Source organism: Cryptotermes secundus, unplaced genomic scaffold, assembly GCF_002891405.2.
Source record: "Cryptotermes secundus unplaced genomic scaffold, Csec_1.0 scaffold621, whole genome shotgun sequence".
Taxonomy (NCBI): Eukaryota; Metazoa; Arthropoda; class Insecta; order Blattodea; family Kalotermitidae; genus Cryptotermes; species Cryptotermes secundus.
This window is the reverse complement of record NW_019727103.1, coordinates 1,235,645-1,260,806: the sequence shown is the minus strand read 5'-3', so window position 1 is coordinate 1,260,806 and position 25,162 is coordinate 1,235,645. Positions and strand designations below refer to the sequence as shown.

General features: G+C 42.7%; 1 protein-coding gene across 4 annotated transcripts in view; it reads right to left on the bottom strand.

Annotated features, from left to right (window-relative positions):
• The window catches only part of LOC111864459 (laccase-4), a 77,866-nt gene that overhangs the window by 11,138 nt on the left and 41,566 nt on the right, over positions 1–25,162 (bottom strand). For 3 of the 4 annotated variants that reach the window (XM_023851717.2, XM_023851718.2, XM_023851715.2), the window contains exons 2-7: positions 17,405–17,504; positions 13,108–13,228; positions 8,649–8,859; positions 3,639–3,850; positions 2,022–2,229; positions 531–724 (exon numbers count right to left, since the gene is read on the bottom strand). In XM_023851717.2, the coding sequence (XP_023707485.1) occupies positions 531–724; positions 2,022–2,229; positions 3,639–3,850; positions 8,649–8,859; positions 13,108–13,228; positions 17,405–17,504 (1,046 nt within the window). The remainder of the gene's footprint in view (positions 1–530; positions 725–2,021; positions 2,230–3,638; positions 3,851–8,648; positions 8,860–13,107; positions 13,229–17,404; positions 17,505–25,162) is intronic. The other variant, XM_023851716.2, reaches the window with a different exon arrangement.

Genomic DNA, 25,162 nt, shown 5'->3' with positions numbered 1-25,162 from the left:
GTGGCACACTGAAGGTTGGAGGCCTACACATTCCTTTTGCGGGATTCATCTGGTTGTTCGGATTTAGGACCCCGTTTATCTCATGCCGGTATGTAACCCAAGAATCAATCAACATAGTAGGCTGCACTGGATTTGTTCATATATGTTATATATACAAATTATACATGATTTTAAAATATAATAGTAAAAATACTGCAGTTTATCGATCTATTAAGTCTTACTTTAAGAGAGTGACTAGTAACGAATTTTAGGCGTATTAGGTTTTAGAATTAACTCTTAAATATTAATATTTATTTTGTTCCGTAAGAGTTTATGGACAGATAATCAGTGCAATCCACGATAATGTAACATACAAATGGATTCCAAACAGCAATTTAAGTGTCGTATCCGTGAAAGATAGTATGCAGCTGCTGTAAAACAAATCTCATACAAGCATGCCAATCTTTTATTTGTCTTTAAGCACAGACAAACAGTCATGCCAATCTCGTATTTGTTCCTAAGCACAAATAATGTAGTAACCCGAAACTCACTGTCGAACTGCCTGATCCCAGTTCAAGGCTTGATTCTGTCGGAGAAATTGGCTCAGAGCCTTCAGGAGCCCCCTCGTATCGAAGTATGGCTGCCCCCCTAACGGTCGAAGAGTCACAATCTTCAGCAGCGCTGACATGAAGCCAGTAATTTGAGACGGGCTGGTCAGCGGTCAGCACAAAGTCCGTTCTTTCGCCTGCAAGAAAAGCAGCAACAGGAGAAAAGCAGCTTCAAACTAAATTTACCCATCTCCTGTAACAGTATTTGCATTATTCTTTATTTCTTCTCCAGGTAATTAGGTGATTTGTCAAATTTCTTTCGAATTTTGTCCCCAAACACAACTAAATCAGTCCATAGAGCAGAATCCATATTGGAAACAGCTCAGCTGGTCAAGAAATCTCTAGAATTTAATGGAGTTCAGTGGCTAATTATAGGCTTCACACGAGGTTGACAATGGATTCTATTCATATACAGATTAATCCAGTCCATCCTAGGTACTACAAGACCAGTTTTCACGTTATTTTCTCAACTATGTCTAAATTTCCCCCTCACTGGTGTCTCCAACTTATCGTGGTGAGGGGGTTTGAGTATGCCAAGGACCCTGAGAGCTATACCAGCGGTAGCGTAGCTACTGGCAGGGCCTCCCTTGCTGGACAGGTCAAAGGGTAGGCATCAGACGAAGAGAGACACCAAAAACCAAAAACTGATGCCGGAAGCAGCGTCGTCAGCAACGACTTGAAGCACAGAGCAAATGATGCTCGAGATGGTTCANCATCAGCAGCGACTTGAAGCACAGAGCAAATGATGCTCGAGATGGTTCAAGTTCGTATAGCAACAGGCGTGACCAGAGTGGTTTGAACGGCTGTTGTACTGCGATGTGGAAAGCAAATGGAAAAACTACCACATTATCACTTTCCCTGGATAGTCTTTTTCCAAAAACAGAAGATCACATTAAGTGGAGGAACAGTTTTGGAAGAGACTGTGGACCTGTCGTCTGACAGATTACTGATGAATGAATGAATCTCTACGGCTTCTTCTTTCCTTCAGATTTTTCAAGCAACATTCTTTGCGCATTTTTCATCATCCACATACGTGTTATGTCCCGCCCATTTCCTCCTCCTTGATGTAATCACTCAAATCAATAGCACAATTTATGAAGTCCCTCATGTAATTTTGCACAACTTCCTGTTACATCACCTCGCCTTGGTTCAGATATTGTCTTCAGCAAGGACTCTGACCTCAAACACCTACTGCAGAAGAATCCTTCCAAATCTGAGGCCCTTTGAGACATTTCGCAACATGCAAAGTTTTGTGCAATGATGCAGTGTTACTCTCCTACCCAAACTTAAAGCTGGAATACCCCCTTTCATATATCCGCCACTGATAATTGAACATGTTCGCAGCTGCGCTCCACGTCTGGAGACCGAACCTGACAACACGCAGTGTCGTGGAGTTACAAGCAGGCAACTTGGATTGTACAATTAGATGCTGACCTGCCGCCATAACAACGGATGTGATCTCTCGCGGGGTTATGGGGTTGCCATCCAGCGAGATGACGCGTAACGTGTGGCTGGCAACACTCACAGTGACAGGGCAAGCTCTGTCGCCCCCAGCGTATGCCACACGAAACCTGTACCTGTTGCCTGGAGACACGGTGAAAGTGGACAGCGGTGCATCCAAGTGTTCCGATCCGTCTAGCTGCTGCAACAGAAAGGCACAGTCTCTTTGCCATATCATCACTGTGGTCTATTGACACTTGTGGCGGGAAAATAGAAGTATTTTGCGGAAGCAATGCTTTTCGTATTCGAATCTGAGACTGGAGACCGGCTATTCTGACTGAGGCTTACGTGATTATCCTCACTCACTTCAAATATTTGCTGGGATAATATCTCAAGATATATCATTACTAGGACCGGTCACGGTAGCCGAGCGGTGTAAGGCATTCACTGTCTTCGCTCGCTCGGAAGCCGGGATCGTGGGTTCCAATCCCACTCAAGGCATGGATGTTTGTGTGCTATTTTCTGTATTTGTATACAGACAGAGGCCTTGCGACGAGCTGATCACTCGCCCAAGGAATCATACCGTATGTGTAAGATCTAGAAAAACCAAAGTGAACGGAGAAATTCATGGAAGCAGGCCTAGACCCACTGGGGCTGTAGTGCCAAGGAAAAAAATAACACTCCTAGGTCCTGTCATAATTTTCCTGATTCATAATTCATATAATTATTCCACTATTCAAAGCTACGTAATATAACTACATGAAGCAGAATTATCTGACGGTCGTGTAGATGCAGATTCTAAAGGGTTCTGACAATGGTGGATACCCCATAGAATTACTAGGTTTTTGGACTTTTTCCATCATCCGTAATTTTAGGAAATAGAGAACACGACGTTTCGGAAACTGGATCTGTTTCCGTCTTCAGGTGAGAAAGGAAGAAACCTACTTAGTTGGGCCCCTTAGAAAGAGCTGATCTCAATCACTGGACAACGCCTGTCAGGTTAGCTCTTCCATCCTGTCTTCCTCACCTGAAGACGAAAAGAGATCCAGTTTCCGAAAAGTCGTGTTTTCTATTTCCTAGAATTATAGACGATGGAAAAAGTCCAAAAACCCATAATTCTGAGGGTTTTGTAGATACCCGTCAAGTACTCCGCATGTCATGAAACTCTCAGAATGATAACCTCTGTCACCACTATTCCTTACACTGAGCCAGACAAATTACTTGCATACTCCATCAGGTCAGTCTCAATATTATCATCCAGCCAGTGCCTAGACTTCAAGTATTCTATAACCTTCAGATTTTCCAGCTACTATTTTGTATACATTTCTCGTCTTCCCCATGCACACTGCATGTCTTGCCATAATCCCCTTACAAAATTCAGTACATATTAAGAATTATTCATCATTGCGCAGGATTTAAACCCTGCCAAACTTTCAAAGAGTTTTCGCTGTTTTATGTTATTATTTTGTCCAGCATTCTAATGAAAATACATGAAAATGTACATACTAGTCTGTATTCATTAAACATACTTCGGACGGTGCTGAACATGAATGTGGCGTAACAAACCAACACCATGGCATTATTAACAACGTCTCTGGCAGAGCCTCTTACCTTTGCTTGGGAGCGACCATTGATCAGAAGAGATGCAGAGCTAGTGCCAGGGTTGGACTCCAGGAGCCGCTGGATCGCGAACCCATGGCTCCATTCATTGATCACGATCACGTGATTCGGGTCATCAACATCGTACTCCTTGAAGTGAGGATCTCGTCCTGCTGACTGTCGGACAATCAGGGCGCCGAATATCCCATCCGTAAGCTGAACTCCTGATAAAGTGGGAGGTTTTGGAATGGGAACAACTGACCTTAATTTATCGCAGAGTTTCAGTGATAAGTTCTACTCATAACCTGATAATTTATAAGAAAAGATGGTGTTAACATTTCATATTTGTGTTTGCCCGTGTGTGACCCTATAAATTAGTAGCCCTTTGCCCGGCTTTCTCCTAAAATAGCCAGTACTGAAACAATGAAATTGCTTGCATCGTCCATAACGTCTCCTTGCACTTCGTCTTCAAACTGACACATGAATGAACCACTAAAACAGGGAAAGATTGAATTACTCGTACTTCCTAATTATGTTCAGAAAACAAAAGTCTGTGACCTCGCATTTTTCTATCATTTAACGTCACAATGGCGTGTAATCGTAGTGTCCATAAGCATGAAGTAGATTCTTTTATACTGTAACGTATATTGTTGCTTAGCGACGAAACAGTAGTATATATAGATGGCTCTATATATTATATGTACATTATATTACCCCCTGGCCGCCTCTGTGGTCTAGTGGTCAGAGTTCCTGGCTACAGATCCAGAGATCCGGGTTCGATTCCCAGCGTTACCAGAATTTCTGAGTAGTGGGTCTGGAACGGGGTCCACTCAGCCTCGTGAGGATAATTGAGGAGCTGTTTCAAGGAAATCACGGCTCCGGTCTAGAAAACCGAAAATTAACGGCCTGGGTTATTCTTTGCGCTGACCACACGACACCCTCTATCCGCTAAATATGGAACTAACTTCACCAACAAGCGGCGGTCGCTCGGTCGGTATAATTCGCTTGCGGACTTAAACCAATGAGTTTTTTTCTATATATTACCTCCTTGCAAACACCTGTGATGACGAAGTAAACGGGAGACATAATGCATTTATATTACAGATAGGTAAAAGCAGATCGCTGAAGATATCTTGGAAATAGAAACGTATAAGACAATAAATGCCGGTCACGGTAGCCGAGAGGTCTAAGGCATGTACTGTCTTCGCTCGTTCGGAAGCCGAGATCGTGGGTTCGAATCCTACTCAAGGCATGGATGGTAAGTGTTTGTGTGTCTGTGTTTTTCTGTGTTTGTGTACAGGTAGAGGCCTTGCGACGAGCTGATCACCCGCCCAAGGAGTCCTACCGAATGTTTAAGATCTAGTAAACGGAAGTGAAACGGAGAGTTTCATGGAGGTAGGCCTAGGCCCAAATTGGGGCTGTAGCGCCACAGGAAAAAAAATAAGGCAATAAATAATGAGAAAACGAAGGAGCTGCTGGAAAGAAGATCTGAGTATAGTAGTGAAGTGAGGTTGCCTGGTGGGCGGAGCCAGGAAGTACAGCGTGTTCTCTTACGTTAACATTTTAGAAAGTTGGTTATGAAACTCGACTGATACAAGTTATCCAGCATACTGAAACCTGTCATTAGCTACAGCAAAAGAATTTGCCAGAAGTAAATTATATCCAGCAAGAGAGAAAGGGAATTGTCCTTAAAATTACATAATAAAATATCCAGGATCGATAATTTCGAGTTCTTATACGAAGAAGCACGCAATGGATTAGGTCAATAAGTAACAACGTACCATATCACAGAATTGGCTCGAACCTTTAGAACTCCGACCGAATGATGCAACACTGCAAGAAAGGAACTGAAGGATACTGAACTGTTCATGAAGGTTAAAATAGAAGAAAATTGAGATATGAACAATCATTTGGTAACAAATAAAACCTTCAATGGGTAACAGCAAGTGTTCTCAAACTTTGTGATACAACAACGTCCAGAAACAGTACATGATTTCACACAGACTCTCCCTTGATATACTGTAACAGCAGAACTCTAAACAGGTTCACATCCTCTTTATGACTGAAGTAAACTACGAAATGTTTCGAAGACTGTTGGTACACTTTCCTGATGTGCCTTATTAAATATTACTAACTCCTCAAAATTATGAGTGGAAACAACTCTATTTTAAATAATTCTTGGGAACCCTGCGACCCGGGTTAAAGTAAATCGCGGGTCCTTGGGTTAGTGAACCACAGCTTGAAGAACCGTGGGCTACAGAATATTATACAACGCATTTTTGTTGAGGATATTATTTGAACTTAAGGCAGCGTCTACACGAGCGCACAAAATCAGTCCATTGCAACGAACGTACTTTATGACGGACGTTGCTGAGGACACCACACAGTTGCATAATGCGGTGCGTAGTTTTCTGTCTGCAATGGAGCCAGAAGAAAGCGCAGGGTTCGCCTCTCTTGTTTATTTCTACAAGAGACGTCACGACGTTCGCTACAACGGACACATTTTGTGCGCTAGCGTAGACGCTGCCTAAAAGAGAGAAAGTAAGAGAAGGAAGAAGAAACTGCATAATGAAGACCACCAATAAAGTTAGGGCTTGCGCACAGAGAGATGAGGTGCAAACAGGAAGCAGCAAGCATGAAGGCAACGAAAAAAAAGTACAAAAATTTAAGCTGAGATATCTGAAGCGAAAAAATTACGCTCCTCCGGATGTGACATCATGTCTTTTGGTTCTTTGGCCAACGTTTCGAAGGGACCTGCTCTATTTATCTTCAGAGTTCCTCCGAAACCTTAAGACAACGCTTTCCAGAAGACCGTAGTCTTCATATGCACCGCCATGAGAACTTCAGGTCTATTGTACTGAAGAGGAAACGCCAATTTTGAGAGCCAGGATTTGATAGAAACTTTATACAAATGTATTTTTTTATTGCTAGTGAGGTGGGAGAATGTTTGGACCGAAGAGGGATGAAGTGACAGGAGGCTGGAGAAAACTGCATAATGAGGAGCTTCATAACTTGTACTCTTCTCCAAGTATAATTAGAATGATCAAGTCAAGGAGGTTGAGGTGAGCAGGGCATGTAGCACGAATGGGGAGAAGAGGAATGCGTATAGGATATTGGTGGGAAAGCCAGAAGGAAATAGACCACTGAGAAGACCAAGGCGTAGGTGGGTGGAAAATATTAAAATGGATCTTAGATAGATAGGATGGGATGGTATGGATTGGATAGATCTGGCTCAGGATAGGGGCCAGTGGAGGGCTCTTGTGAACATGGTAATGAACCTTCGGGTTTCATAAAATGCTGGGAAATTCTTTAGTAGCTGCAGCATTGGCGGCTCCTCAAGAAGGGCTCAGCTCCATGAGTAAGTAAGTAAGTAAGTAAGTAAGTAAGTAAGTAAGTAAGTAAGTAAGTAAGTGGGGTGGTGCTAAGTCCCTTGAACTGCGGTCACTTCTGGCGTATTGTACCAGCCCCAGATGATAGGTGAGGGTGATTGTGAAGCAATTGGTGGAATGAAGATTGGCAGGGGAAACCGAAGTACTAGGAGAAAACCTGCCCCAGCGCCATTTTGTCCACCACAAATCCCACTTGACCAGATCCGGGATCGAACCTGGGCCTCCGCGGTGGGAAGCCAGCTACAAACCGCTTGAGCTATGGCGCGGCCATTATACGAATGTAAGTTTTGGTGAAATCGGACGTGAGGATACGGACCGTACTGAATGTGAATAGATACAGAGAAGCAAATAAATTCCATCATCCACAAATGAAATTGCAACACTGAGTTGATTCAGATTTTAAAATAAATATCTTACAAATGTCTAAAGACGATAACTCGATTAAGAAAATAACTTCCCAAGAACATTCTTGCATTCAGTCATATGTATATTAAGTCTGTACACAAACTCATTCATCCATTTTTGTCCCATATTTATGTAGGCAGGATAATTGAGGGACCATTTCAAGGATATAGCGGCTCCGGTCTAGAAAACCGAGATTAATGGCCGTGGGGCTTCGTTGCGCTGGCCACGCGACACCCTCTATCCGCAAAAGCTGACACTAACTTCGCCGACAAGCGGCGGGCGGTCGGTCGGTATGGTTCGCATGACGACTAAAGGCCACGGAGTTTGTTTTGTTTTTTTGTATTTGTTTAGGTAGAATTATGACAGGTTCATATATTTCAGCTTATACGGCAAGGCAAGTGATAACTACAAATTAAAAATTGCTTATTTACGGCTGAAACAACCATCCTCAAACATTTCCAGTCCCGGGACTCCCTTGCAACATACAGTAAACTGAAGAACCCCTAATTTCTCTTCACCTAACTTATCTTTAAATCAACTTAAAACAAATGATATTAAAATATTCTAATACCTGTACCATGCTTACAAAATATTCAGTACCTATTACAACACATTTTCTTACCTCAATCATTTACTGACAAAAATGACTGGGTCACAGATACCCGTACACAATTTCGAGTCCAAAATATTTGTTTTACCATTATTTCAGATAAAGAGATTTTGTAAAATATAAAACACGTTCAGAAAATATTTTTGCTTTTAACTTATAATATGAAGAAAAAAATAATCTCGCGGACCCCTTGTGGTCCGTGGACCACACTTTGAAACTCACTGGGCTGCAGGTTGTCAACACCAGCCCTATCTCCCTCGATGATTAGCATCCCTTTTCCTTTGCCGCTGTCCAAAACACATACCGTGTTTTCAGACCTGGCCTGTGGGTTGTACATTGAGGAGAAACATGGAAAGAAGAAGGGAGGAAGAGATCGCAGCTGCATAGTGGAGGGGGATAAGGTGACGCACTGTAACTAAGACGCACACATCACGCAATTCTTATCTCATTTAGTGGGCTCCACCAAATCAACTGCGGATTGTCATTGAAAACGGCCAGGTTTAAATATATGGATGTTACCGGCAGCTGCTTTCCACGTCTGGAGGTAGCTCCTAGTGTCGAAGGACACCCAACAGGGCAAGCACAACACAGTCGGATAGCTCAAGCTGCTAGGTGTACCTGTTTGAGCGTGCCACAAGTGTGTTCCAGCTCGCGAGGCACGAAACTTGTATTGGAATGTAGTTGAACTCGGGATGGGACACTGTGTCACCATGGGCACGCCATCCATCACCGGAGTCTCCTTCTGCGGCTGGCCCCGCCAATGGATTCCAAACCCCTGTCCCGGCACCCGATTGACGACATCCACCAACAATATGTCGTTCTCACAAACCTGGAACACAGTATCGTTGTTACAGGACGTTCCGTGCTATTGCTTGCAGCAGCCTCCATATGCAGATGGGTATCACTTCTAGCTCTCTACAGCGACATCTGTAAATAGACGTGACCTTCGGTAGATGGGAGATTCTTAGATTAATCGTGACCAAATTTTGGGGGGATTGGTTGGAACTCTTTAGGTGTTCTTAAATGCTTCTGGGGAGCTCGAATATCCGATTTTGTCTTCATGAGAATGCATATAGTTCCGCGCAAGTCACTTTCCTTTTCTGGATTTATCGTATCCGGACGGAAGTTTAATTATACGAACACAGAAAATAACGAAGTATAGTTTTGTGCTTCTTTAACTTCTAAGCTCTCAGTCGGAGGGAAAGAAACAAAATATCTACTTCTAGGATTTATTCTTCTCATAATTCTGCCAAAAATCTTCTACATTTGTTAATATTGTCCCATAATATTGACCGCCTCTGTGGTCTAGTGGCCAGAGTTCCCGGCTACACATCCAGATGCCCCGGGTTCGATTCCCGGCGCTACCAGATCTTCTTAGAAGTAGTGGGTCTGGAACGGGGTCCACTCAGACTCGTCAGTATAATTGAGGAGTTATTTCAAGGAAATAGCGGCTCCGGTCTATAAAACCGAGATCAACGGCCGTGGGGATTTGTTGCGCTGACTACGCGACATCCTCTATCCGCTAAAGTTGGCACTAACTTCGCCGACAAGCGGCAGTCGCTTGATCGGTATGGTTCGCTTGCGGACTACAGGCCATGGAGTTTGTTTTTTGTTTGTTCTATAATATTTAAATTTTGAAACACGCTCAAGTGATGTAGCTGTTATACGCAGTTACATATTACACGACTTCGATGCTGGTATTTGTTTCGCGTCGTGTTCATATATTCAGTTCTATACACGCTGGCCTGCAGGGGAATTCCTAAACTACTAACTCCTTTGCTACCTGTTGACAGCGGCAACGAGGGTAAAAGTTGGAAGTGCAAAAATAACAAGAGACAACATGACATCAGCGTCCAAATGTAGAAAACAAGATCTTAAACGTCTGAATAGCGTCTAGTTTTGCTCCTTCTGAAACCTCATGATGAAGATGCATTGAGATGGCCCTGCTTGGAATAGACAGCTGGAATATTGAACCTAATTAATGCATATTCATGTTATTTCATTGTCACACGCCGTGGAATATGTTTGCGAATTTTATTTGAACAGTTTCAAGATGAGAAGAAATCATCGATAAACTAGAGATCCAGACAATAGATGCAGTCTCAAGTTTGAACCTCTTTGCTACACAGTCGGAGGTACTGATACGGAAAGACCTGTCCCTGTAACAGGCCGTGGAGGCCCATAGGGTTGTGAGACGTTGAGGCTCCCATATTTTGTAGACAATCCCCTCACAGATGGCAGTGAATTTGTCAGCCTTATGCGCCGGTCGCCCTTTGACAGCAGAAAAATTTCTGGTACTTATTTCAGATATAGGCTGAGTCGACCCCAAGGCCATAATGCGGCTGGAAGGATTAGGTAATTGAAAAAAATATGTTGACCTCATCGGGAATGGAACCCGCGACCTTCCGGCTTGTAGCATAGTGCCTCAATCCACTACGCTACGCCCGACTGCCAACATATATTCATGTGAGACTGTATCACCTCGAAATTGTCTTTAAAAGAAATAAGCATTTCGTAGTCACTTCTTTTCGTCAACGGTAGCCGTTTAGTACGGTGAATAAAATTAATTCTTATTGCTGTAACATCGCCTTCCAAATTATTGTTAGTCATACACGTCCTGTATTTTGAAGGGGTTCCTAAAAAAATATTCTCATTACAGGCTTGGCAATCTAGTTTTCTTTTTTTTTCTCTCAAATTCTTGGGGTGGGGTGAGACAGTCCCCTTGGCACCGCCGCCACTACTGGCCTACTGTACCAGCCCCAGAGGACGATGATGATGATAAGTGCAGAGTAGTCAGTGGAATGAAAATTCGCAGGGGAAACCGAAGTACTCGGAGAAAACCTACCCCAGCGCCACTTCCTTCACCACAAATTCCACATGAGGTGACCTGAGCTCGAACTCGGGCTACCGCGGTGAGAAGTCGGCGACTAACCACCTCAGCTATAACACGGACCATTGTCCCTCTAAGCAAACACATATGCACATGCGCATTGGTCACATAATTGTGTTTAACCTCGCACAAATAAAAATACAAGAATCCTAAAATGTTAACATATGTTTTTCGTTGCCTCCAGCCCAATAGCTTTGGCAGAGATATGAATAGACATTAAATTTTGCGAAGGTCGGGTATGGGGACACAATCCGACTTGCGAGGATAAGGTGTTACTTCATTGAGCGCCATAAGCAAGTGAAAGAATCCTAAAATAAGATCCTTAAGGCAAAGCCAAATTGAACTTCTTGTAACCTAAGTACCCTCTGTGAGAATTTCGAAAGTCCTTTCTTGTCATATAAAATGAAGAAAAAGAATTTATAAAGTACTTTCTGTGCTGAACTAAATGCAAACAATTTTGAATTCACTGAAGTCCATTTCTGAAATCGAGGCGTCAAATGTTGACCTTGCCGGGCCTTAGGATCGAGATGCCATTGTAGGCTTTACTAAAAGGGAAAGGTAGTTCTAATTATCATCGGCACAAATGTTGTTCAGTGTTCTTCCTCTTCATATCAGAGTATCGAACGTCATGAATCCGATAATTAGGAAGGCAGGCACCATTTCAAACGCGTAGATAACCACCGATTTAATGTCACTGATTGTCCACCGCCACAACAGAGAGTAGGAAGGGGTAACTGAAAATCGAAATAAGGCATGCTCCGAGAAGGGGAGCTAAGTCAGAGTGGACTATATTTCCGCGAATTTGGAACAGTTTCAATCATGAAGCAAGCCAAAGGAGAGGCACATTCAAAGGGGCACACAAGCCGCAATACGAAGACAGGAAAAGAGCAGACATTCTCAACACACCAAAACTGAGAATATTGAAAACGTACATCAACGAGTACAATTGGTATAAGCAGGCACAGTGCATTGGGTTCCATCAAAATATGTTGCCTGAAGATGGCCCTGTGAGGCCGAAACCTGTAGCCATAAAATATATATACATGTTTTAATGACCTTTTAAATACATTTTAACTGATATTTTAGTGAGTTGAATGTAAAATAAAATAAAATATAAAAGTGTGTTACACTATAGACGGAAGGGAAATTGTATGAGTGATAATTCAATACAACAGGAAGCTGAAATATAATATAAAAAATAAATCTTTACTTTGTTTTCCTTGCGGTCTTTTCGGCTAATAAAGTAATGAAATATCAACTCACAGAAAAGGGTAAGCCCTTCCTGATTGGAGAAACTTTCTCCAAAGATAAAGGATCACAAGAACTGCTCTCATTACAGCGTTAAATTATTTAAGAGGAAGTCAATGGAAGGACACGTTATTGATGATGACAATCAACAAACAGGAAGGCAAAAATCTCGATAAGTTTTCGTTTTGCAGCCCACCATTTTTGTGCAAAGTACTATTCGACATTTACAAAATTCAGTCATAAAATGTGAAGTCCGGAAGCTCAGGGTCTTTCTTGCCTAAAATTTCAAAACGAGTTTTTGGCTTGGTGCACAATAACGTTCGAGACGACGTCGTTCCTAAAATTAAGACAACAAAATAATTTTCGTTGTTGTTTGCTTGTGCCCTTGATGATGCTCACGAGGAGCGGAGGAGTGAAGCAACTGGGTACGATATGGCAGTATTACCAACAGAAAGAGAGTTCTGCACACTTGACTCATGCCCATGAAGAGGTGGTAGAGGAACGTAACCACAGACATTAGCTACTACTGCAGGGGAATAACTTGAAAGAATGCAGTGCTGGTTGTTATAGCAGGACACTTGATAACCCGACTGAGGGTTTTCGTGGGTTTCCTCAGTACATCCAGGAAAAATTCGGTGTAGTGTCCACATTAGGCTAAGAGCTGATGCTTCAAAATCTTTTCTAATTCATAATTTATTGATCATCCTACCATTCTGTGATATCTAATCCCGATACCGGTAGCTCCTTTAATTAAACCATAAAGACAAAATGTGAGACGCTAAGGCTATGACAGCGCACACCGCCAATAAAAACCCTGAATGATGGACACAGCAGGATTCAGTCATAACATTACTATCTTGAAGATAAATTTTTGTTCTCATTACCACCAGTGGGAACAAATTTTCACATATTGTTTTCTGCGCACAAATGCCTTCTCACCTGTATGACTGGCCCTGGCATCTGTCGGTTGGCTGTGAGTAGCCCTCTCTGGAATCCATCAGCCGTGACACAGAACTTCCTGAAGCAATCGGAAGCATTGTGTGGACAGTTACCGCACGACCTGCCAGAACAAGAACGGGAGCCCATGGAGACTGCAGCAGACACTCACATGTAATAATATAACGACACGCGGTAGCGTAGTTGCTTGAGGCTCTATATTACAAGCGGGAAGGTCTCGGGTTCAATTCCCGATGTCATTGAATTTTCAATTGGCCTAATTTTCCCAGCCGCACCATGTTCCTGGGATTGACTCAGCCTCTGACAGAAATGAATACCAGGAATCTTCCTTAGGTTAAAAGCTGTCGGTGTGTAAAGCTGACAACCCCACCGCCATCTGCGAGCCAACTGTCTGAAAAATGTGGGACCCTCGAAGTCTCACAACCTTATGGACCTCCATGGCCCGTTACAGGGACAGCTTTTCATTTTTTTTTTGTACCCTCAGCTATTGACACATGAGAATATCACAAGCAAAAGTCACGTAAATCACCGGTTACATCCTTCTATTAGTAACAGGATGATGTATTATGATATTGACATGTGACGTAATGAATGTACAAGGGGTGGACCCTCCCGGCCCCCGCACAGCGACCACAGAGAATATTTCATTTGCGCCACTCATAAAGCAGCCCCCGTCTTGTGCCGCTGCCTTCACTGAAGTGGACTGCATTTGTCTAACATGTTTTCACTTTCTTTCAGTAGTCCCGCCTAATTTAAATTTTCGTTTGCCGTCTTTTATGCTTGTAAAGGAAACTTTCCTTTTGCTGCACATAATTCACACACACTGCCTAACGGAACCGGGATAGAGTAGTCTGTACTGCGATTGGTTACGGGCTGGACGACCAAGAGGTCGAAGTTCGAGTCTCGGTAGGGCCAAGAATTTTATCTTCTCCACGTCGTGCAGACCGGTACTGGGGCCCACCCAGCCTCCAATCAAATGGGTATTAGGGGCTCTTTCCCAGTGGGTAAAGCGGCCAGGGCGTGAAGCTGACCACTCGCCTCCACTTAGTGCCGAGGTCAGAAAAATGTGGATCTACACATTCACTCCCCCATACACCTACATGGAGTAGTGCTTAATTAGTTAAGCACCGGTACAAAATTGCCTTATCTTTATTCACTGGCTATTGTACGTACCACTTACATTGAACTCCTTTACCATGGAATGGCACCGTATCCTCTGGGTTTTATACCGAAAAACACTAGAAAACTAAGTTGCATTGCCTGAAGTCATCTAAGACACAAGTCACACAGACTACTGTTGTTTTTAGTAATATTTTCTATTGCTAGTGTGGTGGGACTAAGTCCCTTGTACTGCGGCCATTTCTGGCCTATTGTACCAGCCCCAGATGCTAGGTGAGGCTGATTGTGGAGCAATTGGTGGAATGAAGATTGGCAGGGGAAACCGAAGTACTAGGAGGAGACCTGCCCCAGCGCCACTTTGTCCACCACAAATCAAACTTGACCAGACCTCGGGATCGAGCCCGGGCCGCCACGGTGGGAAGCCAGCGACTAATCGCTTGAGCTATGGCGCGGCCCCTTTTGTTCTAGTAACAGGGAGCTATCGTTGAAGACAGATATTAGCCTGTAAGTTAGGTCGTTTCTCTACCAACCAGCTACTTTGTCAAAGGGGTAATTACATAGTTACTCATTTAGTCAGTCAGTCCTCTTCTATAAAGCATACTGATGCTCAAAGATGCATTAGATATATAATATTTATTCCAATCACATTTATAAATTCACATGCTCTAAGTGGACCCTGTTTAATGATCTCGCGAGTTTTAGTGACTAAGACGCGGGGTTGAATTGGTGAATCGTTTTATTGAATATTCACTAGTTATCACTACAAATAATTGTAACAGTTCCAAGATTCCTGTAATTATAACACACACGTCAGGTCTTCCATGCACTTTTCTTGTAAGCACTCTGCATTAGTCTCTCAATTGTCTTGTGCTCTCCTGAACTCTCCACACACACACTCTAACTCTACCTTAAACAGATATTCGTTATAGAGGTGACGCATGGCTAACACAGAAAACAAGTCACGTGATAGTACTGTTGCAGTGTGACGCCATTGCGCCTGCGTGGAAATCTCTTTACTGAGCCGTTGCCAAGAAGCGAGTAGCGTAACCTCCACACGGGTATCCCAAATGAATAAGTTTGAGTCTGAGTCTTATGTTACAACCGACGGTCAGTCGGTCAGTCTGTCTTGGAATAAAGCACCCACCCGCGGCTTACGGCCAGATTTTTATTACTGTCAGTCAGTTGCAGCATTGTTGATGTGGAGGGCTCTCCGTGACGAGAAGACGGGTCTGTCGTTCACAAATGCTGCTGGTCCTCGCTAGCGCAGTCATTTCTCGGGTCAGAGTCGCGTGGGACTCGCAACCATATTCTACTCTCTCAGATTCGAGACTTTCTTTTTCGTCGCCTCCTACGACTCGCAGGGCTACTGCATAGGTAATCGATCCCGCTTCCATACGGGATTGTGATGAATGAACCAATTACATGTCCTCCTATTACAACTTCGGTGCGAACCGAACAGAGATCACCAAATCTAACAGTTCCTCTATTGTTATCTGATGATCCGTTTATTGCAGAAACGTGTGTTAATTTCGTATCAACAGTCTGGTTTTTACAAGCTTATCCATTGCTACTGATACGTGCCTAAGGAGCCGTTGTCTAGCAACGGACTATTCCGGCTTTCAGGTATCATGTCACAATAGTGTAACTTAGGCCTATATAACTTCTATAAACACCATTAATAACATTCTTTATGTCAAAAGCAGAGCTGTGCAAATGTAACTTCGTGCCCGGCTCACGTTATTACAGACCGCTTTTCCTTGGGTTACATGTTTTTAAATTTATCTCTTTAAAATTACGTCAAATAATTCACAATATTTATAAAAAACAATTCACGTTCAGTTCAACTATTTACTGAGCACCTGCTTGTAGCGTTTATAAAAATAAATATACATCTAAGCAACATCATGGAGCAGAGTCCTTGAGGATGAAGCTGAAGTTTGCATTGCAGTATTCACAAGAACTCGTATACTGAGACACTTTAATCCAGTCCGCAGCTTTACAGTCTGTTTTATAAGACCAATTTTTGTGTTATCCTCTAACAGCTAGCAAGTTTGCCCAAGTGGTAAGGATTCTTACTTGTATTCCAGAGATGCCCTTTCGAAACTTGCCTTCGAAACCGACAGTACAGAAGTTTTCGTTTTATTATACAGCACAATTCGTCAAATTAGGCCACGATCTTTTGCTTCTACATCTTTTCAAATTCATTATTCATTAATCAGTCTCTCATTCGACACTACACCAATTGCCTGAGTTACTAAGGGTGTCACTGAATAAAGTACAAGTAAATACAGTACATACACAAGTAAATTAACCCCCCATCTATGCTTATGTTCTTCACGTGGTCTCTTCTCTTGTAGTATATTTCTCGACAACTCCTTCTCCTTCATTTTTCTTTTCCTTGACACTACAGCCCCAGTGGGCCTAGGCCTACCTCCATGAACTTCCGTTCACTTCGGTTTTTCTAGATCTTACACAGACGGAAGGACTCCTTGCGAGAGTGATCAGCTCGTCGCAAGGCCTTTACCTGTAGACAAACACAGAAAAACGCATACAAACATCCATGCCCTGAGTGGGATTCGAACCCACCATCCCGGCTTCCGAGCGGGCGAAGACAGTGCATGCTTTAGACTGCTCGGCTACCGTGACCGGCTCTCCTTCATTTGACCACTTGAACAATATTTGTCAAAGAATACTTATCATAAATTTTCGTTTTATTTTCTTGGGGTGGAATGAAAATGAGTCGACTTGGTACGTCGGCCACTAACTGACCTATTGTACCAGCCACGGACCATAGATTATGAGTGTGGAGCAGTCAGTGGAAAGAGAATTGGCAGGGGAAACAGATGTACTCGGAGAAAATCTGCTCCAGTGCCACTTTGTTCACCACAAATCTCACATGACCTGATCTATGACATAAGCAAGACCGCAGCGGTGGGTACACGGCGACTAACTGCCTGAGCTATTGCACGGCCTAATCACGAAGTTACTATTTGCAAAATTTTATTCACCCACCTACTTCTTCATTCCTGTAAAGTCCAAATATTCTCCCCAGATTGGAGAGCCGTGTGTTAGCAGCAAATTAATATGTTAATAATAACCATTCACATTAAAAAATTAAAAAAAAATAACACAAAGTTCTGGTACCGAAGCAGAGACCTACCTACTGAATGTCTGGTAGACTTCAAGTGTCAATTTAATCCGACAGATCATCGGCCAGTCGAGTTCTTTGCACGGCCTTTCGCAGGAAGCGAAGTCCGGATCTGAAAGTGTAAAAGTTACAAATTTAAATTATAAACAGATATGATCTGGAAGTATAAGTTAAATGTTAGTGGGCACTACTATAGGCAACATAATAATTTAATGTATGGCTCAAAATCCTTCATGAAAGTCTGATAATTGTTCAGCTAGTCAAGGAACTGTTCTCCTTTCATGGAACCCGAATGTTCATAAGGGCCCGTCGCTGAACCCTATCCTGAGGGGATCACACACAAATGTCCTATCTCTTATGAACCATTTTAATATTACGAGGGATATCCAGAAAGTAAAGATACAATCCCGGTAAATATGCATGGGCGATTTTTTCTTCCAGAAATGGCAGTGCTGCCGTGTGAGATAGGAACCGTATGACAGGGCTGAGTTCACCGGCCAGAGTCACGGCAACGTTGTGCTCGCACTGTGTGTTTAAAATGGCCGTGTCGGTTCCAAATCCCGCCAAAGGTAAGGTTCGTGCAGTAATTCGATTTCTTCACTCGAAAGGAGAAACTGCCGCTGAAATTCATCGCCAGCCTGTTTCTATTTACTGTGAAGATGTGAACAGACAAAATGTGGCAAAATGGTGTCGTGAATTTGGGGCGGGAAGAAGTGATGTTCATGATGAAATAAGGAGTGGAAGGCCATCCATTGTCACTGATGAAACAATCCAAAAACTGATGAAAACTTTCGTGCTGACGGGCGTTTAGCCATCGATGTACTTCATCAACAGTGTCCAGAAGTTTCGAGAACTGTTCTTCATGACCATGAGATCAGGCGGGAGATTTACGTGACGCTGGAATAAAATAACTCGTTCCCAGGCTCAGTAAGTGCATTGCGATCCATGGTGACTATGTTGAAAAGTAAGGAATGCTGTGTTGTAAAGGTGCTACAAGTCAATCCTCAAAAATAAACGATTTACAAATATTTTTTTGGACTTTGTATCTTTACTTTCCGGATGTCATTCTTACAAATTCGTCTAAGACCAGTCCTCCCAAATGATCTTTTCCCATTCGACATTAATTTACTCGAAATCCGTCCGTCCACACAGTGCTGATATGTTGAATTTGGGTACACATACAGAAGACATACGGTAGTTAGTTNCTTCCCCCATCTATCAGAGGCCTTAGAGACTATTGTTGGGCGGGAAACGTCCTGGAATTTGGCTCAGTGATCCCCTTTGGGGATATGAGGTTCTTTTACGTGCCGTAAAGTTACGACACGGGACACACAGCTTAAAGTCCCTCCCGGAGGACTTGTTCCCTGAATTTTTCCGCCCTTAAAAATTGGACGACCTCCGCCGGGTATTTGAACCCTCGTACTACGAGTCATGAGGTGGGAACGTTACCTCTAGACTACGGAGGCCGCTTTAAGACATATGGTAAGCATAGGGCCATATAATGTCTCATTACTTCGGTAACAGGAGTCGAGCTTGAATCTTCGAAAGAGGGATATTGACAACAACTGGTATTCAATTTGAAGTTCTCAGACAGATGAATGTGAACACTGCTACCTTTGAGATGTAAGGCCCTGCAGTACTAGGAAGCTCTTCATAGTATCTGTGGAAGAAAATGCCTCCATTTTCGGAGTCGAAGAAAAAGCCAGGAAAGAAACCAGGAAGATGTTTGCAGTTTATGGAGTGAGTTTGAAAGAGACATGGGCTCGAAGCACTTACACCCCGTTGTGAATGCTTGTATGCCATGGTAACTCGCAAGGTAATTCAGAAAACGTCTAGGTGCCTTCGCGTCGTGGCTGCAGAGACATCATTCCTGTACTTTCCAATGAATGCAAATCTCACGGCCAGCAGCCTTACTATAGTACAAAAACAAGACTAAAATGTTGTGGTCATGAACAGAGCAATAGCGTGGAAGTAGCAGACCACAACACACACACAAGAAAGTGATAATCTAAACGGTTTTAAGATTTTTCTGCCTTTTACTGAAATAAAGTTTTCACGACGGGATCTTGAGAACTGCCTGTCTCAATGGGCTCCATTGTTCGCGTCCTACGTTTTCTGTAACAACTTCTTCTTCAGTCACAAGGTGTGAATGCTTTCAAAGCAGTCCTGAGGTTCGAAATATAAGCTGTTCTATCCATCTACTCCTACGTCTTCCTATGTCTCTTCATCCTCCTTCAGCATGTGTATACTCGTAAGTCATTTCAGTGGCCCTGTCTTCTTATATTTGAGGAGCTTCATAACTTGTACTCTTCGCCAAGTATAATTAGAATGATCAAGTCAACGAGTATGAGATGGGCAGGGCATGTAGCAAGAATGGGGAAGATGAATGCATATAGGATATTGGTGGAAAATTCAGAAGAAAAAAAACACTAGGAAGACCAAAATGTAAGTGGGTGGATAATATTAAAATGTATCTCAGAGTTGTAGGATGGGGTAGTATGGACTGGATTGATCTCGCTAAGGATGTGGACCAGTAGAGGGCTTTTGTGAACACGTTAATGAACCTTAGGGTTCCATAAAACACTGGGAAATTCTTGAGTTGCTGCACAACTGGCGGCTTCTCAAGAAGGGTTCAGCTCCATAATGTTAGTTAGTTAGTAAGTTAATTAGTTAGTTATTAGTCAGTCAGTCTTCTCATATATTATCTAGATGCTATATTCAACATAAAATGTAATACTTTAAATTATAATATAAGTTTACACTTTACTCCTTTTTCCTTCCGTTTGCAACAAGTTACAATTTTGAGGCAGTATGCTACAAGCCAGAAGGCCGCGGGTTCGAGTCCCGATAAGGTGCATTTTCTGAATTGACCTAATTCCTCCAGTCGTACTACGGCCCTGGGGTCGACTCACCCTCTAACAGAAATGAGTACCAGGAATCTTTCTGGGGAGTAAAAGGCATCCGGAGCATAAGGCTGACAACCTTACTGCGATCTGTGGACCGATTGTCTAGAAAATGTGGGAGCCTCGACGTCTCACAATCCTATGGGCCCTTCACGGCCTGTTAGAGGCATAGCTTTACCTTTTTCTTATACCCAGTGAGGATCTCAGAAGCCGCATACACGTACTGCACTCCTGAAAGGAAATACTTTCTATGCAGTATCCTGTACCTTAATAGAGAATTCCTTCCCATTTCGGAAATGTTACCTATAGCAAGTGCGTGATTGACCCCAGGGCATGCCGAATGTTGATGATCGTCCCGCCTGCCTTACTCTGATACCAAGGAAATGTCATCAATATAATCAACACAACTATATAACATTAGTAGTGTTTACTTATACCCACTACATATTTCGACCGTAAATATTAATATACGAGTATAACTTAGTAATAATTTTAACACAGCTAAACCAAAAATAAAACAATAAGGTACACATTCAAAATATGCATCTCAATATAGCCGCATTCTCAGACAGAACATTACATTTAAATTAATTTTATTGCCTGCATATTCTCTCACGGTGTACGTGTGAAATTAAATCCAGGATTGCCATGGCAAAAGCTGCATATAGCAAGAAGAAGAATATTTTTACCAGCAAATTGAACTTAAATTTGAGAAAGAAACTAATGAAATGCTACATTTGGAGCATAGCTCTGTATGGGGCTGAAACTTTTGACACTTAGGGCAGTAGATCAGAAACACCTTGAAAGTTTCGAAATGTGGTGTTGGAGAAGGATGGAGAAAATCAATTGGACCGATTATGTGAGAAATGAGGAAGTGTTAATTAGAGTCAGTGAGCAGAGGAATAGCCTACACGAAATAAGAAAACGGAAGGCTAATTGGATTGGTCATATCTTACGCAGAAACTGCCTTCTAAAAGAAGTTATTGAAGGAAAGATAGAGGGGCGGATAGAAGTGACAAGAAGACGAGGAAGAAGACGTAAGAAGATGCTGGATGACCTTGGGGACAGAAGAGGATATTTTCATTTGAAGGAGAAAGCTCTAGATCCCATTAAGTGGAGGAACTGTTTTGGAAGAGACTGTGGACCTGTCATCTTGACAGATTACTGATGACTGAACGAATATTCTCCCGTTTATTCTTATATACTTCACTATTTGACCGTATGACAGACATCCAATTGGATATTGCTCATGAACAAGAGACCCATGTTGTACTGCAATGTATCGACTCACAATTCACATGATTGATGTTCAAGTGCGTCTATCATCTGAAGATGACTCGGAAATACGGTGGAAACATGTAGCGGTTAAGAACATACACTATTAATATTATATAAGTCTGTTGATGGCACTGCAAGAACCGTGACAACTGACGTCAGCAGTGGGACTGGATAGCACTGATTCAGTCGAGCTGAAGCAAGATGGATGCCTGGCTAGAAGAAATGAAGGCCATACAAGTAAGGATGGAAACAAAGATAGAGGCCAATAACGAGAATTTTGAAGTACTTCAAGGTACCCTCGTCTCCCGGATGGATATCCACTAAGCCAGGACAGATGTCATGCAAGGAAAAGGAGGACGCCAACCTAAAGCCGGTGAAAGTCGGCCACGAAGAGATAAGGGCCTGGAGAAAAGAGATTAAGACCTGCCTACAAAAGACGGAGACCTGTCTGGAGACTAAGGAGCCGACCCCAGAGGATAGGGCGAATGCTGCGGAAAATGAGTGTTAAGACAATATGGAGGAGCCGGCCACCGCCCAAGCTAAAGAAGAGGCTATTGCAGCTTAAGGGTCAGAGATGTAGGAGCACCAGCCACTCATGGAACTTTTGCCTGCAGCGCTCAGGAAGGAACAAAGATGATGGCAGTACACCTGGACAAGCTCCCACTTTTTTCAGGGAACCGCTCGGGACGAGAAGCCTTAAGGAGAGAGCAGCGGGAGCAGTTGCTAAGTAACCGAGCCACAGGTAGGAAGGTTAGGCCGATCATTGAAGTCATAAACACAGCCCTCGGGACCAATGTGTCATGTATACTCGTTTCTAGGCAACGACTGCGAAATAAACTGCTATAAAATAGCTCTGTAAATTATTGTCGTTTTTAGGTAACTGCGGCAACAGACACGCACGCAACAATATAAGATCTGCTTAAAGAGGTGTTCTCTGTGCGGTCTGTACTGAGGTTATATAACGAAGGCCAGCTGCCATTAGAAGTGAGTCTTTGAGTCTTGAGACGGCAGTTAGAAGAGTAGGAGGTAGTTGCGAGCCAGCCGCCATTCAGCGAGGAAGTTAGCACGGAAGAAGAGTACATTGTTGGGATCCGTTACCACGTAACGACTGGGGAAGGCATAACAAACTGAGAGGTCTTTATGTGTGCTGTGGTTACAATGACCTTTGAAGTGTGTAACTCAGACTCTCGTAGTTACATGTAGTTACGTTCCGCAAGTGTTCGATAAACACAATTTCTAATCCAAACCACATCTTATTCACTCCATCACTTGATAATACGTATAAATCACAACAGAATGCTGCAATCAAAGGGAATATTAATGGAGAAAAATGGGCGTTGTTCATGTAGTGAACCTATGGGTCGGTTATATGATTGGTGTGGATAACAACTGTAATTGGTTTGACGTGGTAGACAGCACTGCCATGCCATGGTAGGTGCATACATGGTTCCGCTGTCGGCAGGGAACGCGATATATTCTCCAGTACGATTTTTCATCGCTGTCTTCGGATGGTATAAAATATTCTTATTCCAAGAGCACGACAGTTGCTTACGTAATCATCCTTCATGTCTCCATATGGCCTTCACAGGAAACCGAAAATTATTATTTACACAGTGAATAGAGATACGGCCAAATGTTCCACAACTTCGAATCTGTTTCTTCAGGCCTTTCAGAACGAAAGCCAAATTGCGTCCAAAGTAATTGGTTTTGATAACGGAGCCGTCTTTTGCGTGTAGAGTATACTGGGATGTCGCCAGGCTTTCACTAACCGCGGACGTGTTTCGCAAAGCGTCACGGTCTACTGCGTATTTAGTTGTCCTTCCGCATAGAAGCAATTCGCACTGCAGGACAGGATTTTAAAAAGAAGAACTGAAATGCGCTCCTTCCAAGAATCTTCCCTTCGTCCCATTTACTTTTTGCTTTAATTTCTTTACTTTACTTCATTTTATTTTTCTTTCCTTCCTCTTGTCTTCAACCTTCTTTCCTTCTTTTCCTCTTTCATCCTTCGTTTCTTTTTTTCTATCTTATTTCTTCATTCCTGTTTTCTTCTCGTCTTTTCTTCATGTTCATTTCTTCGTTTCTTATTTATTCTTAAGTTTCCTTCACGCTTCATTTCCATCTTCCTCCCTTCTTTCCTTCTTTTTCATCTTTCCTTCACTTCTTTATTCCTTCTTTTCTTTCTCCTGAAAGATGCTGCTCAAGACTGCGTAAAATTGTTTTGAGCATAATTCATTAGATACTGAATATATCTATTAATGTAAAGTAAAGTAAAGCTATCCTTGTACCAGGCCGTGAAGGCCCATAGGGTTGTGAGACGTTGAGGGTCCCACATTATCTAGACAATCGGCTCAAAGATGGCGGTAAGGTTGTCAGCTTTACGCGCCGGCCGCGCTTTACTCCCCAGGAAAATGATTTAATTAATTCCTGGTACTCATTTCTGTTAGAGGCTGAGTCGACCCCAGGGCCAGAGTGCAGCTGGAAGGATTAGGTCAATAGAAAAAAATCCAATGACCTCATCGGGACTTGAACCCGCGACCTTCCGGCTTGTAGCATAGCCCCTGTGACCCCTGAAAGGAAGAATACTTTCCGACACATAACCTATACTGTTTCTAGGCTACACGTGTGATTAATACACGTACAAGAAACTCGACACACTCGTCGTCCTGTCATTCCTGTGTCTCTTCAAGCATTCTCTTGCGACACGAGAAGTGCATTGCAGGTAAAAAAAATCAAGTTGCAAATTAGAGAGAGCTTCAGGTACTTAGCAGTTTAATTGTTTCTGGTTTGTTCCTTCGAATAATACGGGTCATGAATGTAAACTTGCAACTTCTGCTTCAAACGGAAGAGAAAACACAACATCTGTATGCTTCCTTCTTAATCATAGGCTCGAGTTATGCTTGAAACTGAAACAGAGTTCCCGGACATGTCATTATGCCAAAGTAAGAGGCTTCAAGCTGATGCGATCACAGTAAGGAATTCTACATTACCCCACACATATGAATATACAAGTTCCCATACAAGCCTACTGATGAGGTAAGGAGTATTGAATGAAAGTCTAGATGTTCAAATACTGCCCAGTGCCTGAGATATACTTGGTATACACGACGTTTCGGGAGTTGCTTTTACTCCAGTATTCAGGCTAATGGTTGGCCTTATACTGACAGACCTTTATTGTTTGCATTCTGTTTTGTATTATTATTATTATTATTATTATTATTATTATTATTATTATTATTTGACTTTTAATAAGTTTGTATGTAATGTAATTCAGTCATCTACACTGTGCTGAGTCTGTAATTGGCCTTGCGGCTGTTGACTCGGCACATTAATAATAAAGAATTGAATTGAATTGAATTATTATTATTATCATCAGCATCATCATCATCATCTTTTGTCACAGGTTTATTTCCTGGTATTCCTTTTCTTGAACCAGTGATGCACCTCACCACTCAGGCTTCAAGCTTCGCACTGTAGCACTTTCCGTAGTATGTGTAATGTTCCCAGGATAGCTGTTTTTTGCAGTGAATCTATGGAGTGCTTACCAGGAATTAGTTCCAAATATTTTCTCAACCCTCTCGTGACTGTACCC